Raw genomic sequence first — 17,579 nt, forward strand, 5'->3', positions numbered from 1 at the left:
ACTATTTTTTCCGTACATTTAACCATCCAAAGTTTCAGTTTTCATATATTTTAAAAAAATAATTTTATTTACAGAAAAGAATCCTAAGGCCAAAACAAAATACATAAAAAAAAATTAAAAATTATGCAATAGTAAAAGGCCATGCAGGAGCAATGTTTAAACAGCAAGAGGAAGTTTGAAGAACAGAAAAGAATAGAATAGTGGTAGAAAGAGGAGTCTCTTGCACTACTGCAACAATAATATTTCTCCATCAACACACATCTATCTTCTTTCAAGGATCACCACTGGTAAACTTCTCATCACTTTCACTTCTTCTTTATTCTCTCTACTCTTTAGGTTCTACTATTACCTGTGCTATTCTCTGATGTAAATTAAAGTTTGAGTCTTTCATTTTGGTTAGAAAATGATGAATCCTGATGTGGAAGTTTCGGATGAGTCCAACATAAAGATTACAATATCACGAGATTATCTGAGCCATGACCAAACTCTTCCCCCTGTTGCTGTCACACCATCATCAGGTTTTTTCATACAATAATATCGGAAGATAGATTTAAGTTCCAAAGAAGATGATATATATATATATATATATAGAGTGATTAAAATTACAGTGACTAAAATTAAGTTTGAAAGGATTGCAGAAATGTTATGGTGTGCATTTTCGGGTGACTGGAGTAAAATGGAAGACATTGTTAAAAATGATCCAAGTAGTGTACGCATTCAATTCATTGGATCAGGCAACACAGCTCTTCATATAGCAGCAGGTGCAGGGAACACTAGTTTTGTTGAAGAGTTGACTAAGCTTATGAAGCCAGAAGACCAGCTAATACCAAACTTCCAAGGGATGCTTCCAGTTCACTTGGCTGCTTTATCTGGCCACGGCAGAATAGTGAAAGATTTATGCTCTCAGCAGCGTCTGCTTGACAAAATGGCTTACAAGGATATTCGAAAACTCTTTTTCATCACCATTAGCAACAACATGTTTGGTAAGTGCATCTACAACAATTAAACATCCTTGTTTACCATTTCTTCTTATCTAATTATCTTTTACTACTTCTTATATTATCATGTTTATCAACTCAACCAATCAACTGATATGATTCTATATCATTCAGTTTAATTCAGTAGAACACAAGAACAAATTTAATGATCAGTTCAAATTATTTTGATCGAAACTCTGATCAGATTCAATATATAATTTTGAATTTAGTTGGACTCTGATCAGATTCAGAAAATAGAGAGGAGACTAGAGAAAATTAAAAATGATACTCTTTCTCATTCATTAGGTAACGAAGTAAAGTATCTCACAAAGTAAAATACCCTTAATGCATACTAACTCATCTTTTCATTTTCTCGCAACCATCATTTTGTAATTACTATTTCTGACAGCCTTGTACATGTTCATCATCTCTATATAATTTGTGCATTTGACAGATGTGGCCATCACAATATTTAAAAAATGTCCCCTTGAATTGAGCACTGCAAGAGATGAAGAGCAGCTAACAGCAATGCATATGCTGGCGCGAAAGCCGTCAACAGTATTACGTAAGCTTCATTTCCATTTTGGTTCTTAATTAACTTAGAAATTTATGCATACAAAAGCAAGAATTACTCCTTAATTGTCGATATTCAGTGTTATAATGGTAATGATTAGATATTTATTAAATTATTAGTCTCATAATTACAAACGTATAGCAACTGATGAGCAACTATATTTGCACTTTTAATTTTAAGTCAGGAGTAAAATATAGAACTTTCTAAATAGCAAATATATTAACTTTTTTCTTATTTTAGGCATGGAATTAGAGGACGACAAAGATGATAAAGGATCGGGTATTATATTGCTGAGAGGGATATGGGCTGAAGTTGGAAAGTTGAAAATAGAAGAGACTTTTGCGTTGATTACTCAACCTTCGGTAGTGTTGTTTGATGCAATACAATCAGTAAGCCACAAGGAAGTAATAAACATGTTTTTGAAGTGTATTGAAATACTCAGCACAGTAAAGGACCCTAATGGACGGAACCTACTGCACTTACTTTTTCTACATCGACGTGATGATATCTTTAATACGCTTGTAAATCATAGGAAAGAGCAGTTAGTACGAGCAGTGGACAATGAAGGTAACAACGTTCTACACTTGGCTGCGCTTTTTCCAATTCAATTCCAATCATTCTCAGGTTCAAGTGCATACATTCAAATGCAAAGAGAGCTCAAATGGTTCAAGGTGAATTCATTCATTTCCATATTCTTATTCAGTCATTCTTTATTAGTATTGTATTGTAAGATATCAGTTCCACAAATCTTTACATACTTTTTGTTGATAAATAGAAAGCTCAGGAAAGCGTTCCTAGTGAATTAAAGAGTGTGATAAACAAGAAGGGGAAGAGACCAATTGATGTATTTTATGATGAACACAATCAGTTATCTAAAGATATCAAAGAAGCAGCCAAAGGAATAGCAGATTCTGGAATGATTGTAGCAACGCTTGTTGCTACCGTAGCATTTGCAGCTGCTCTCACTGTTCCAGGTGACAAGAACAATAACTGGTTCATTGTCTTCATCTTCACGAACGCAGTCGCATTATTCACTTCTTCTGCGTCCATACTCTCTTTCTTGTCAAATTTCACTTCTTCAAGATTTGCACAAAGTGAATTTGTGGTATCACTACATCCCAGCTTGACTTTTGGACCTGTGTTACTAATCATCTCCGTTGCTTCTATGGTTCTGGCTTTCATTGCAGCAACCTTTCTCATATTTGCTCACACAACCAAGTGGGTTTCTTATACAGTGGCTCCAATGGGCGTTTTCGCATTACTTTTGTTTCTTCTCTTTCAATCTAAGTTCTGCGACCAACTCTTTTGGTCCAGCTACTATCGTCCCAAACTTGAGTAACTTATTACTTACGCACCTACATTACCATCATTAAGTGTTTTTTATCCAATTTTCCTGTGTTTTAATTACTCCATGGTTGCTGTCTCCACCTCATTGTATCATTTGTTTATGAAACAATAAAGTTTGTGTTTGAATTTGATGAGATTATTAAAAATGCAGCACAACTCATAGGGTGGAGGGAGAATGGCGTGAAGGGAAGAAACACTATAAGGACACTGATGAAAATTTGTGTACTGTTAACTATCAGAAGATGTATGAGTAGGTTCTAAGTGTGGTGCTCAACATGGTTATTTGTAAATTTTTGATATAATTCTCAGCCAAGGACACAAAAGGGTTTGTTTCTTGCTGGAGGAAAAGGAAGCAGAATTTGACAGTCAAGGTAGTGAGCAGGAAATCAGGAAGGATGGAGGAGACAAAGGGTATGCTAGTCTGATTCATGGTTCTTTCCAGCACCAAAAATACCCTTCGGGGAAGTAGAATAATGCTGCATAATTTAGAATGACATTCCGAAAGCAAATTTCATTGTAGGCACCCCATTGCCATTTCAACGGCATTTCCTCTGTCACCCAACAAATCTGTGTAGGAAGGACGTCTTGACATGAAAGGTGAGTGAAGTGTTAAAGTCTAAGAAATATTGCTACTGATTTGGAAGGTTTGGGTTTGTAATTGTAGAGACTGTATTGGTTTCTTGAGCTGCTATGTTGGTTAGAGTCTTTTGCAATAGATGTTCTAGTATTAGTTATGATAAAGCAGGGGAGGGAGTGCTAAAGAGGCTAGGCATTAATTTGCTTGTTGTTAAAATATAGGAGGTGAGTGTGATTTTTTATAAGAGTTGAATTATCCCTTTTAAGTCCCCAGTTAAAAAATCTTTCGCTACAAATTTAACCTGCAGATAATTTTTTTTAATAATTTACTTGTAAGCAAAACCATTGTTGCATCAACTTCAATGCTCGTAACATGGAGGAAACAAATAGTGAGGATCATGTAAACTGGTGGAACAGAATCATTCCAACATTTGATGCATGCTTCAAAACACGAATTTTTTTACACTATAGCATTGGAACAGACTCATTTCTATATTTCTCTTTTATAATTCGTAAGTGTAAAATTGTCTTTTTTTAAGGAAAAATAACATTACAGATCAACTTAGGCTGTCTTGAAGCAACAAAGTCTGGAGAGGAGGCAAATTATATTCTTTCTAATTATGAAAGACTTGTGATTCAAACATTAGGATACAATATCGAATCAGACAACAAAAACCTGAGCAGAAAATGAGGCAAGTGAATATCTTAAGGAACTCAAGTATCAGATTGGTACAGATGTCAGGAACCCTGGGCATTGAGTTCTCGCAACAACTTAATGGTTTGATCTCAAAATTCATGAAAAGTTCTTTTTATCAAGCAACAAATATTTTATTTATATATATAGAACACTTGATGTTTCAACCAATATGATACCTACTTCTATATAAGAAATGGTTATTTTGTATTTATGTATGAAGAATTATAAATATTTCATTACTACTACGTCACCACAAAAGACCTTATCATTTTCCACAATATATACTAAAGGGTCAGAAGAGATTATATTAAGCCACTTTTATACACACTACAAGAAAATCATGAAATAAAAACCAATTTTTAGACACCAAAATAATTAGTTACAATAGTAACTAAATTAGAGACCATTTTAAAAACTAAATAAAAAATTGGTTTCTAAATTAGTTTCTATTATTGATAAATAGTTTCTAAATTGGTATCTAATTAGCAACCAAGATTTTAACTATCAATTATTTAGTTTTTAAATTTGGTTTCTAAAACCTTGGTTGCTAACTAGATACCAATTTAGAAACTATTTAACAATAATAGAAACTAATTTAGAAACCAATTTTTTTTGTAGTTTTTAGAATGGTCTCTAATTTAGTTACTATTGCAACTAATTATTTTGGTCTCTAAAAATTAGTTTCTATTTCATGATTTTCTTGTAGTGACATAGGATTCCAACTCTTTCCTCAAATTCCTATAATACACCTTTGTACAAAAGTAACTCAAAATGCTTCAAGACATCTTCATACAAAAGTTAGTGTATAATGTACACTGAATGTTTAAGCTTTATTTCACTTCTCTATTTACTTCTGCAGTTTACCAAAACATTATGCAGAAGGCTTCAGCTTGCATCGTTGTTGGGAGGGGGACGATCTTTTGTTTCCATGAATTTATGTATATGTTATTTGTGTCAGGGTCCACATTATGTGTCTCCTCTTCCGTCTACTTATTTGCTTTTTTTTTTTATCACTCTCCCTTAGCCCCGGTTTGGATTAGGGGTGGCACTGTAGCCGCAGACGGATGTGGGGTGCCACCCTCGTTTGGATCCGGCCATGGTGGAGGGTATGGGTGAGGGTGAGGGGAAAGTTGGGCCAAATGAGAGAGCATTCAGAAGTGAAGAGAAAGGAGATGGTGAGGGAGTGAGTGCCAAGTAGGATGAGTGAAATATCATTTGTGCCCTCACTAGATTTTTGGACGTATGTGGACATTGGACGTGAAACATGCATGCGCATATGTGAAGAGAAGCTTTTCAGCAGCAAGCACATGAGATTCCTGGCCATTGTTCAGGAATCTGTTTGACCAAGTTCAAAGTTCAATGAATGCATAGGCAAGTTGGTGAGAGGGTGGATGAGCGTAATAAAGAGGTGCAACAATATATATGTGGTTCCCAAGCTCACAAAGCAGAGGCAATTCGGTTCTTCACAAAACACATACCTAGAGAGCTTGGAGAGGGTCGTGAGTGCGTTTGGTTCTTCGTTTGTGACCTCAGGTGAGCTGTGTGAGTTTAGTTTCATTCTTAATCGATTATCACTGAAAATGAACGTATGCCATAATCGATTATGTGGAAAAAAATTGTTGATAATCAATTATGTTCATGACATAATCGATTATCTGTACAAATTTCCGTGAGATAATCGATTATGATCGTTTTTGCACTGGAAGCCTAATTGATTATGTGTCATAAACATTTGGATAATCGATTATGTGCTATTTTACACTCGGGTGATAATCGATTATGGTTCTAATTTTCCAGATTTAAAATATTGTTATTAAAAAGATTATAAAAATGGTTGCAGTAATTTAAAAACAGAAAAACCAAATATACAGAAGATTTTTTTAACATTTTACAATGTTAATAAATAAATTTATGAATGTATAGATAGTAATTTTTTTTTAACTTTGAAGATGTTAATAAATACATTTTTTGATTTAAATTTACAGAATAGACTATTTTTTAGAAATTATTATTTTTACAGAATGTAAATATAATTTTTTAATGTTATTTTTTAAAACAAATATTGTATTAATTAAAAAAACAGAAAAAGATTATATAATAAATTAGAATTTTTAATAATATATGTACATAGTTACATAAATTCTTAATGTTATTATCAAAAAATTAAAACAAAATATTGTAGTAATTAAAAAGAACAGAAAAAAGATTACATAATAAATTCGATTTTTTAATAATATGTGTAGATAGTTAATATTTTTTTAACATTTAATGTTTTATAAAAAAAATATTTATTTATTTGAAATGATTATTTTTATAGAATGGAAATACAAATTTTGAATGTTATATTTATAATTTTTTTTTTCATTTTATAATGTTATGAAAATATATATAATTTATTTTTCATAATTTACATATAAAAAACAGAAAAAGATTACATAATAAATTAAATGTTTTACTAATATGTCACTAGTGATTTTACAAACTAAATTTTTGGTTTCTAAAAGGATAAAATTAGTCACTAACTTAATTCGAGACTAATTTAGAAACTAATAATCTTAAGTGGCTAAAATCATGGTCGCTAATTTTAGATACCAATTTAGATTCTAATTTAGAAATCAATTTAGTTACCATTAAATAAAAACCAATTTAGTGACCAAATATATAGAAACTAATTTAGTGACCAATTATATAGAAACCAAATTAACAACCAATTTAGTAACCAAAATATATAAAAACTTATTTAGTGACCAAATATATAAATACAAAAAAGTCACTATATTAGTTTCTAAATAATATAATTTATTATAAAATATTTATTATTATTATTATTATTATTATTATTTGTTTTTTATATTTATTATTTATATTTATATTTATATTTATATTTATATTTATATTTATATTTATATTTATATTTATATTTATATTTATATTTATATTTATATTTATATTTATATTTATATTTATATTTATATTTATATTTATATTTATATTTATATTTATATTTATATTTATATTTATATTTATATTTATATTTATATTTATATTTATATTTATATTTATATTTATATTTATATTTATATTTATATTTATATTTATATTTATATTTATATTTATATTTATATTTATATTTATATTTATATTTATATTTATATTTATATTTATTTTTATTTATTTATTTTTTTTTATTTTTTTTATTTTTTATTTTTTATCAAGTGTAAATCTTAGCCAAAAAGACTTCAATACAGCTTGAACTGCTTTGCTAGTTGCCCTGCAAACTGCGAAAATTAGTCATTTAGTGTAGTCTATTCATAAGAAAAATGCGGGATATACTAAGATGATCACTTACATATTGAACTTTCTTTTGTTGTTCATTGCTAAGTTCCAAAGCTTTTGCAACTGAGCAAGAGCATTTAAAATCTTCAATATTTGTACCTATCTGGTCCCATAGATAACTAGAATGAGATTATAGAGAAATTGATGTTTCTAGTATCCATTAATTGTCCAGGATGCTCACCTTTCCAATTGTTTCAGGATCCCCAAAACAATCCAAATAATCATATGCTCACCTTTCCAATTGTTTCAGATCCCCAAAGCAATCCAAATAATCATCCTAAAATTAGAGGGGGGAAAGTCAAGGGAAAAGATAGGTTAAAGTACAGTTTTTATAAAATATTTTAAGCTGATACATAGTGAAAGTATAAGGTAGACACAGACACACATCATTCTAGAGTCTAAATGGCCTTAAGAGAAGAGGTCAAATATACCAGCAAAGATATTACCTATACTTGAAAATATATTCCCATCTCAACAAGAATGTTCTTTACATCAACATGGTTATCCAGATTCTCACCCACCATGAGCAATGCACATGCAACCTGAGTAAGAAGCAGATATATACATGGATAAATAACATATCATATATTCGAGTGGCCTACAGAACTGATGGAAATTAATCACATAGATAATAGAAAGACATCTTCTTTTAAGTGACACTCATTAAAAACATATCAAACTTTATATTCAGTTGTATGATAGCTTATAGAACCATTTTAAATGAATCAAATAGATAATAATAAAAAAAATAAAACTTCTTTTAAGTAATAACTCTTTAGAAACATATCGAACTGAATAACATCATATGCATTTCATTATCTGTTTCCTAGTTTAATTAGAAAAACATTAAAGATTCTAGCAGTGTAAACTATTGGGCGACTGATAGTTATTTAACATTAGTATTTATAAGAAACGAACAAGGAGGAAACCAAAAATTGTGAGGTTATACCAAAAAGGGATAATAATACTTAATGGGAGGTAAAACGACTTGTAATGAACAATACACCGATGCCTGCAGAAGATGATATCCATATGTTATTATTAGTATTGATTTCTCAAGACAGAAAAGAATAATGGACAAGCAACTGAAGAGAAAATACATAGATTGCATTGAAAACATAGCACATTGCTAGCTAGTAATAAGAGAAGGAACCAGTAACAAGCAAATTTCACATCATATTCTTCACCATGCCCAGCCAAAAAAGAACTGCATTATTAGTTTTGGCAAATACAATTCTATATAATATTCTGTGTTTCAAGGTTGATGATATTAGAAACAACACAACTCACTATTTCAAAATCTATATGTAAAGCTTTCCGAATCTAATAAAGAACACGTTTAAACAGGGGACAAAATTTCATTCAGAATAAAACTCAATGTGAACTAAAGAAAACAAATAGCAAAAGACTCAGTGTAAACTGATCTTCAAAACAGAAAATTTGCTTTCTGTTGTTAGGACACTGCAAGTGACAACAAATAACAATAGAATAATTAATTAATCAACAAAAGAAAAATATATTTGTGAAGTTTTTGACATATTTCTTATTTATTCATTGAATCATTCACCAATCATCCACAAACTGAAAGTGTTTCAATTGGCAAGTTATAATTTCTCAAATTTTAATCACATTGAAAACAAATGGCAAATCGGCTAACATAACAAGCACAACAATTTGAATGCATTTTAGTTGCAGTTGTGCTTCATTCAGAGCCAACAGTAACCGTGAAAATGTTTCTATAACTTTTAAATGTTTACATTATAATAACTCATTAAAACTTAAACTACTAAATGTTGCTCATGTGCGTGGTGTATCAATTTGTATCTTCAATCAAATCTGATTTCTCCTTAAGAATTAAAAGATACATGAGTTCTCCTTAAGAACTAACTCTCCGTGAGTATTTTTAGGAAATACAACAAACATGATAACCGAAATTAGGGTTTTAACCGAATTTAGGGTTTTAAGATGGGGAAGATACAATGAGTAAAGTTGTGAAGCTTCGATGAGCAAGAAAAAAATTAAAGACAAAGATCGAAAATGGAGCATGAAATAATGGAGCGAGAATGAAACTTACGATGATAAGCAGAGTGCGTTGCCGTTGGGTGCGTTGCCGTCGCGGGTGCGTTACGGTTGCGGGTGCGTTGCCGTCGCGAGTGTGTTTCCGTCGCAGGGTGACGTAGCAGGGTGTCGTCGTAGGGTGCGGTGCGCGGTTCCACTCGCAGGGTGCGCAGTTCCAGTTGCAGAGTTGTTGAGAGTGAGAGATGAGAAGAAAAGTTAGAGAGATAAAATTTTGAAATTAAAAATCCTGCAGAATATTTGCTCTCAAATTTAAAAAAATTAAATTGATATCAATTATTTTAATATTATACTAAAATTAATAAATTAGTAAATTTATTTATATTAATTTAAAATATTTTATAAATTAATAATTAATTTTATAAAATTTAATTATTCCAAAATTAGTATATAAATTTAAATAATAGTAACTAAAAATTTAAGTATTTAATATATGATGATTAGAAACTACAAAATTAGTTTCTAATTTTATTATTTTTAAAAAACAAAAAATTAGTTTCTAAAATAGATTAAAAGTGACTAAAAAATGTTTCTAATTACATTTTAATAAGAGACTAAAAAATTGGTTTCTATAAATATATTTTTATTATTAGTTACCAAAAATATAGTATCTAATTATATTATATTTTTTATTAATAATAGATACCATTTTAGTAATAAAATTTTTTTAGTTTATAAGATGATATCTAAATTAGTTACCATAGAAACTATTTTTTTAGTTTCTAAATTAGTCACCATTCAATCATTTTCTTGTAGTGTGTTAATATTTTTGGAACATCAAATTGTTTATAAAAAATAGATTTATTTATTTGAAATTATTATTTTTACAGAATAGAAATAGAAATAGAATTTTGGAATTTTATTTTTTATATTTTTTAAAATTAAATTATTTATAAATAATACATTTATTTATTTATTTATAGTTAATATTTTTGACATAATGCATTAATACAAATTTGACATGTTATAAATAATAAATGCTAACAGAAGTTTTTATAGAAATTAATAATGTTATAGAAAGTTTTATTGTTACATACGTAATTAAAAATAATAATAATAATAATGTTATACAATTTTTTATTTTTTATTGTTACAGAATGTAAATGTAATTTAAAATAGTATTGTACTAAAACCCTAAAACAAAAAAAGTTAAGAGAAAATATATTTATTTCTTGATTGATGAAATTATAATTTTGTTAGTTTATATTTATTTTGTTATATTAGATAAATTAAATGATAAAGTCATTTCTAATAAAATGTTTATTATAATTATTTAAAATTAGATATTAGGGTAAGTGTATTGGTATAATTTTACACCGAAACAGTAACCGTATTCGGTATGTTGTATTGACATTTATCCATAATCATGGCTCTGGATCAAAGTTCTACCTTTCGTGGATAACATTATGAATTCGGGTAACCAATACGACGAGCCAGAGATGGTACATTTTGGTGTGAGTGTTTTATACAAATCCGAAGATCACACCTCTTGGTGAACTTGTCATTGAAATTTGTGGCAAGCGGATACACATCAATGAAATGGATTGGATGAATATTACTCATCTGTGGTATGACGGTGTTAAGTTAACACCTGAGACGATCCCGGAAGAATGTAATTTTGATCGAGTCTTAGCATTATATCTTTAGTTTAATATTGTATCTTTAGTTTTCCCAAATAAATTACAAAAATTATATTACCACAGATAAAATATTGTATTTATTAAGATAATGATATTATTGTAATTAAATGTATTTTAACAAGTGATATATATATATATATATATATATATTTTGTTAATTTACATTTACTTTGACACGAAAAGAGTATTTCTTATTTAGAAAATGTTCACAACATTACAACGAAAACTTACAAAAACATAAAACTCATTATCTAGAATATATATGTATGCTGTTTAAATAATTCTTTAATGGATCTAGATTTTTTTTCGAGCTTAAACTTTTTTATTACTTCTCTCCAATAACAAACATTAAATGGGTCTTGAGATAATCTTTTTATCGTTTAAAATTACTTAAACAAATATGATATATAAAAAAGCAAAATATTTAACATCAATAAATAATAAATAAATATTTTTAACTCAAAATCGTAAGACAATAAATAAATCTATAATTTTTTTTTACTTATATATTATTAATCTTACTTATCTTTATCCGTTACAAAATTTCTACAACTAATTATGATTAGTGCATATAAAATGCATTAGAATGGAATACTAGTTTACTTTGCAAAACTAAATTCCAAAATCCACTTACCTGAGTCCAACATACACATCATTGATGAAATAGAAATCCAAATATAGATATAGTTTGATGAGATAGAAACACATGTACAATTAATGTTACAACCTCAAACAAATTATATATCAAACAATTATAACAAGCTTTTTAGGTTAACTTGGCCATCATCATAATGTAAAACTTTGGCAATGAGCTTGGATGAATAATTTTCAATGCTTGTAGTAAGTTTTTAATTCAAGAAAGTTGTTTTTTTTTATCTAGTTTTTCTAAGATGCTTGTAATTGACCCTTGTTGTTATTACCTTCCACGAGCTTCTAGATATGGAAATAGATGAATTTAAGAATTTGGAGAGAATGGTGTACCTTTACATTTGGAACCACCTCTCCCTCTCCTTTACTTTAGGAATTTAATAGTCCTTCGGTTTTAATTTTGGAATACCATTCTCTTGCTTTTCCCTTGTTACTTTTGGTTCCAATAAATGAGAAAAAAAAATATTATAGGTCCTTTGATATCGAAAAAACAATTTATACATTATTAACCAATCGATTATTATTATTATACATTTTATTTATTTATTTTTTACTTTATCATTAAATTTCCAACTTCCATTCATATTATCAATAATTTTTCCGTACATTTAACAATTCAAATTTTCAGTTTTCATATATATAAAAAAAATACTTTTATTACAGAAAAGAATCCTAAGGCCTAACAAAATTCATAAAAAAAAATCAATTTTGTGTAACTATAAAAGGGCATGCAGGAACAATGTTTAAACAGCAAGAGGAAGTTTGAAGAACAGAAAAGAATAAATAGTGGTAGAAAGAGGGGTCTCTTGCACTGCAACAATAATATTTCATTCACCATCAACACACCTTCCTTCTACAAGATCACCACTCGTAAACTTCTCATCACTTTCACTTCTTCTTCTTTATTCTCTCTACTCTTTAGCTTCTACTATTACTTGTGCTATTCTCTTAGGTAAATTAAAGTTTGAGCCTTTCATTTTGGTTAGAAAATGATGAATCCTGATGTGGAAGCTTGGGACGAGTCCAACATTGAGATTACTAAAGCACGAGATTATCTGAGCCATCACCAAACTCATCCCCCTGTTGCTACTTCACATGCTGTCACACCATCAGGTTTTTTCATACAATAATATTGGTAGATTGATTTGAGTTCTAAAGAAGATGAGATATACATATATATATATATATATATAGTGATTAAAATTACAGTGACTAAAATTAAGTTTGAAAGGATTGCAGATATGTACTGGCATGCATACATGGGTGAGTGGGGTGAAATGGAAGCCATTGTTAAAAATGATCGAAATAGTGTACGCATTGGATTGACTGGATCTGGCGACACAGCTCTTCATGTAGCAGCAGGTGCAGGGAACACTACTTTTGTTCAAGAGTTGATTAAGTTTATGAAGATAGAAGAGCAGCTAATACCAAACTCCGAAGAGATGCTTGCAGTTCACTTGGCTGCTTTATCTCGCCACCACAGAATAGTGAAACATTTATGCTCTCAGCAACATCTTCTTGACAAAATGGCTTACAAGGATATTGAAAAACTCTTTTTCATGACCATTAGCAACAACATGTTTGGTAAGTGCATCTACAACTAATCAAACATCCTTGTTTACTCCCTTTCTTATCTAATTATTATCTTTTACTACTTGTTATATTATCATGTTTACCAACTCAACCAATTGAATTTTATAGTGCTGTGTTTATGTGATTTTAGGGTGATGCATAGTGCGTGGTGACTAGTGCTGTCCTGTGTATGTACTGCTGTTGCATATGGGTCTTCTTAGCTGTAGATATTTGTTTTGTTTTTAACATTAGTGCAGGGTTGTATTAGAGACATAGAAGGTTAGAAGATCAATGTTTATTTTGTGGATTTTGTTTAAAGGATTGGGACACCTTCTGTGTCCCCTTTAAATTTATATGTTATCTATCATTCGGTTTAATTCACTAGAACTCAAAAATTTAATGATCAGTTCAAATTATTTTGATCGAAACTCTGATCAGATTCAATGTATAAATTTGAATTTAGTTGGACTTTTTGCTTTCCTTTATTAGAAAAATAGAGAGGAGAATAGAGAAAATTAAAAATGATACATTTTGTTCTACCTTCGAATACTTGAATAAAAGTAATACTCATGCATATTAACTTATTTTTTATGATACATTTTGTAATTACTATTTCTGACAGCCTTGTACATGTTCATCATCGCTATTTAATTTGTGCATTTGACAGATGTGGCCATCATAATATTTGAAAAATGTCCCATTAAATTGAGCACTGCAAGAGATGAAAAGCAGCTAACAGCATTGCATATGCTGGCGCGGAAGCCTGCAACAGTTCTAAGTAAGCTTCATTTCCATTTTGGTTGTTAATTAATTTAGAAATTTATGCATACAAAAGGCAAGAATTACTCCTTAATTGTCGATATTCAGTGTTATAATGGTAATGGATTATTAGTCTCATAAATACAAACCTATAGCAACTGATGAGCAAATATTTGAACCTTAAACTTTGAAGTGAGGAGTAAAATATAGAACTTTCTAAATAGAAATTAAAAAAAATGGTTTTTAATTTAACTTTTTCCTTTCTTTAGGCATGGAATTAGAGGACAACAAGGATACTGAAGTCGCACATGTTACAGGTAAGCTTCATTTCCATTTTGGTTCTTAATTAATTTAGAAATTTATGCATAAAAAAAAAAGCAAGAACTATTCCTTAATTGTCGATAAACAGTTGTTATAATGGTAATGGATTAGATATTTATTAAATTATTAGTCTCATAAATACAAACGTATAGCAGCTGATGAGCAAATATTTGCAGTTTTAATTTGAAGTGAGGAGTAAAATATATAACTTTCTAAATAGAAATATATATAAAAAAAAAGTGGTGCTTAATACAAGATCAATTTTTAATTTAACTTTTTTCTTTCTTTATACATGGAATTAGAGGACGACGAGGATAATGACTTAATCGAAAATGTTTCAGGTAAGCTTCATTTCCATTTTGTTTCTTAATTAATTTTATTATATTATTAGTCTCATATATAGCAAAGCAAATATTTGCAGTTTTAATTTGAAGTGAGGAGTAAAATATAGAACTTTCTAAAAGGAAATAAAACAAAAAAAAAAGGTTTTTAATTTAAATTTTTCTTTCTTTAGACATGAAATTGGAGGAGGAGAAAGATAGTGGAGGAACTGGTATTGTATTGCTGAAAAGGATATGGGCTGAAGTTAAAAAATTGAGAAGGGAAGAGATTTTTGCGTTGATTACTGAACCCTCGGTAGCGTTGTTTGATGCAATAAAATCAGAAAGCCATGATCAAGTAATAGACACTTTTTTAGATTATATTACAATACTCACGACCGTAAAGGACCCTGAAGGACGGAACCTACTGCACTTGCTTTGTCTACATCGACGTCGTGCATTCTCTGATAAGCGTGTAAATAATCGGAAAGAGCAGTTAGTAGGAGCAGTGGACAATGAAGGTAACAACGTTCTACACATGGCTGCGCTTTTTTCAGTTCAATTCCAATCATTCTCAGGTTTAAATCCATACCTTCAAATGCAAAAAGCTCTCAAATGGTTCAAGGTGAATTAATTCATTTCCCTATTCTTATTCAATCATTCTTTATTACTATTCTATTGTATTTGAAGACATCAGTTCCACAAATCTTCACATACTTTTTGTTGATAAACAGAAAGTGAAGAGTCACGTTCCTCGTGAATTAAGGAGTGCAAGAAACAAGAAGGGGAAGAGACCAGTTGAGGTATTTTGTGATGAACACAAACAGTTATCAAATGATATCAAAGAAGTAGCGAAAGGAATAGCGGATTCTGGGATGATTGTGTCAACGCTTGTTGCTACAGTAGCATTTGGAGCTGCTCTCACTGTTCCAGGTGACAAGAACAATAGCTGGTTCATCGTCTTCATCGTCACAAACGCATTCGCATTATTCAGTTCTTGTACGTCCACCATCTGTTTCTTGTCAAATTTCACTTCTTCAAGATTTGCACGTAGTGAATTTGCCGTATCACTAAATCTCACCTTGGCATATGGAAGTTCGCTCCTAATCATCTCCGTTGCTGCTATGGTTGTGGCTTTCATTGCAACATCCTATCTCATATTTGCTCACGCAACCAAGTGGGTTTCTTATTTAGTGACTTCAATGGGGGGTTTCACATTAATTTGTTTTATTATTTTTGGATTGAAAAAATATAACAAGAGATGGGAACGCCGGTTTCTCCGACATAAAAAATGGGCTAGCCGACTTCAAAAATTTTCATGACAATTTTTTTAAATAGAAACCAGTCTTTAAGTGTTTTTTATCCTAATTTTCTGTGTTTTAATTACTCCACATGATTGTGTATCATTTGTTTGTGAAACAATAAAGTTTGTGTTTGAGTTTGATGAGATTATTAAAAATAAGATCCATTTTGAATCCTATTTAAGGGATTTCTTCTTTCGGGATTGAAGATGCAATGTTCAAGAGTTTTATTTATATATATAGAACACTTAATGTTCAAACCTATATGCCTAGTTTTGTTGTATGTTAGATTTCTTGAATCTGTCTTTCATGTTTTTTCAAGTTACAGAACATTGTATGTTCTTAGCTTGGCCATAAGATTCTCCATATGTATTCAATATGTGGTTGTTTTTCAAAAGGGGTGTGCATGTTAAGGAATCCTATTTCAGCATAACCATTACAAATAAATGTTACCATGAAATTTGTAATTGATTTCTTTTATCAATAAAAAGAATTAAATAAATGGAAGTGTTAAAAGTACTCTAACCCTTTTAAAAAAAAACTTAACAAAATTCTACCACTAGTTAGTTCAAATGTGGACCTCCTCCAGATAGTAATTTTAAGAGCAAAAAAAGTCATCTAAAACAAAAGCATTACATAAAAAAGCCTCACAATATAACATCAGTCGAGTTAGTACACCGACCATCAAGATATTTTGTAAAACATGTTAATGAACCACATTCTATATGTACCATATAAAAAAAAAAAACTTATATGAGTTCCTTGTGAAAATGTTACATTATTTACAACTCCACTTAGAGAGGCTTTAGACTTGTCGTGCGCGGTATTTGGCATCAACTCCATCAGAGCAACTGTCTCATTAAAGTGTTGTCCTTTCCTTGACTTCTTTCAGAATGCTTTGTCCCACTATGCAGTCAAATAACATTTTGTCTAACAAATGTACCGAAATCAAGTGAGAGTTGTCATGTAAATAGAGAAAAAGCTATGGCAAATTGGGCATCCTACCTCTACAATTTTTAACATATTTTAAAAAAGTTACTTATCAATGCACCATTTAGTATAAAAGAAACTGACCATTTTATTTTTATATGTTATCCATGACCAAACTTTTAGTTGGATCAGTGTAAAGATTTCAATGAGATCAAGAGATATCTTAAAAACTACAATTGATTATGCGTGTGTTCTATATGAAGTATTATATCAGTACAAGAAAAAGTGCTTTTAAAAACTAAATTTTTGGTTTGTAAAATGATAAAATTAGTCACTAAATTAATTAGAAACTAATAGTCTTAAGTAGCTAAAATCATGGTCGCTAATTTTAGATACCAATTTAGATTCTAATTTAGAAACCAATTTAGTGACCATTAAATAAAAACCAATTTAGTGACCAAATATGTAGAAACTAATTTAGTGACCAAATATGTAGAAACTAATT

At 29.8% G+C, this 17,579-nt stretch overlaps 2 protein-coding genes and 1 long non-coding RNA gene across 7 annotated transcripts; 2 read left to right on the forward strand and 1 right to left on the reverse strand.

Annotated features, from left to right (window-relative positions):
• The first annotated feature begins 162 nt into the window (after window positions 1-162).
• Window positions 163-3,735, forward strand: LOC137826863 (ankyrin repeat-containing protein ITN1-like). Of its 3 annotated transcripts, none has more exons than XM_068633016.1 (7): window positions 163-287; window positions 401-518; window positions 639-983; window positions 1,432-1,542; window positions 1,792-2,222; window positions 2,327-2,525; window positions 3,050-3,735. In XM_068633016.1, the coding sequence occupies exons 2-7, from the start codon at window positions 404-406 to the stop codon at window positions 3,157-3,159; spliced, it is 1,311 nt and encodes a 436-aa protein (XP_068489117.1). In that variant the 5' UTR covers window positions 163-287; window positions 401-403; the 3' UTR covers window positions 3,160-3,735. The 3 variants fall into 3 exon arrangements, with proteins under 3 accessions (XP_068489117.1, XP_068489115.1, XP_068489114.1); XM_068633014.1 differs by having other exon boundaries at window positions 2,327-2,769; window positions 3,050-3,717; XM_068633013.1 differs by lacking the exon at window positions 3,050-3,735 and having other exon boundaries at window positions 2,327-3,048.
• Window positions 3,736-7,331: 3,596 nt separating this feature from the next.
• On the reverse strand, window positions 7,332-9,804 carry LOC137824429 (uncharacterized). 3 transcript variants are annotated; one of them, XR_011083253.1, is made up of 6 exons: window positions 9,582-9,779; window positions 8,457-8,519; window positions 7,954-8,049; window positions 7,689-7,784; window positions 7,521-7,610; window positions 7,332-7,449 (listed from the first exon to the last, which is right to left on the reverse strand). It is a non-coding gene; the product is annotated as an uncharacterized lncRNA (long non-coding RNA). The 3 variants fall into 3 exon arrangements; XR_011083252.1 differs by having other exon boundaries at window positions 7,332-7,784; XR_011083255.1 differs by lacking the exon at window positions 8,457-8,519 and having other exon boundaries at window positions 7,369-7,784; window positions 9,582-9,804.
• Window positions 9,805-12,627: 2,823 nt separating this feature from the next.
• LOC137826900 (ankyrin repeat-containing protein ITN1-like) lies at window positions 12,628-16,389 on the forward strand. The gene is made up of 8 exons (XM_068633057.1): window positions 12,628-12,741; window positions 12,858-12,984; window positions 13,111-13,455; window positions 14,111-14,221; window positions 14,472-14,519; window positions 14,826-14,864; window positions 15,038-15,468; window positions 15,578-16,389. The coding sequence occupies exons 2-8, from the start codon at window positions 12,861-12,863 to the stop codon at window positions 16,163-16,165; spliced, it is 1,686 nt and encodes a 561-aa protein (XP_068489158.1). The 5' UTR covers window positions 12,628-12,741; window positions 12,858-12,860; the 3' UTR covers window positions 16,166-16,389.
• Window positions 16,390-17,579: the final 1,190 nt, after the last annotated feature.

The sequence above is a fragment of the Phaseolus vulgaris genome, chromosome 8 (assembly GCF_000499845.2).
Source record: "Phaseolus vulgaris cultivar G19833 chromosome 8, P. vulgaris v2.0, whole genome shotgun sequence".
NCBI classification, from domain to species: domain Eukaryota; kingdom Viridiplantae; phylum Streptophyta; class Magnoliopsida; order Fabales; family Fabaceae; genus Phaseolus; species Phaseolus vulgaris.

Coding starts and splice junctions, on each gene's coding strand:
- LOC137826863 (XM_068633013.1), top strand. CDS start 404: ATGATGAATCCTGATGTGGAAGTTTCGGATGAGTCCAACATAAAGATT. Junction 984..1,431: donor CATTAGCAACAACATGTTTG/GTAAGTGCATCT, acceptor TGCATTTGACAG/ATGTGGCCATCACAATATTT. Junction 1,543..1,791: donor AAAGCCGTCAACAGTATTAC/GTAAGCTTCATT, acceptor TTCTTATTTTAG/GCATGGAATTAGAGGACGAC.
- LOC137826900 (XM_068633057.1), top strand. CDS start 12,861: ATGATGAATCCTGATGTGGAAGCTTGGGACGAGTCCAACATTGAGATT. Junction 12,985..13,110: donor ACATGCTGTCACACCATCAG/GTTTTTTCATAC, acceptor AAAGGATTGCAG/ATATGTACTGGCATGCATAC. Junction 14,865..15,037: donor CTTAATCGAAAATGTTTCAG/GTAAGCTTCATT, acceptor TTCTTTCTTTAG/ACATGAAATTGGAGGAGGAG.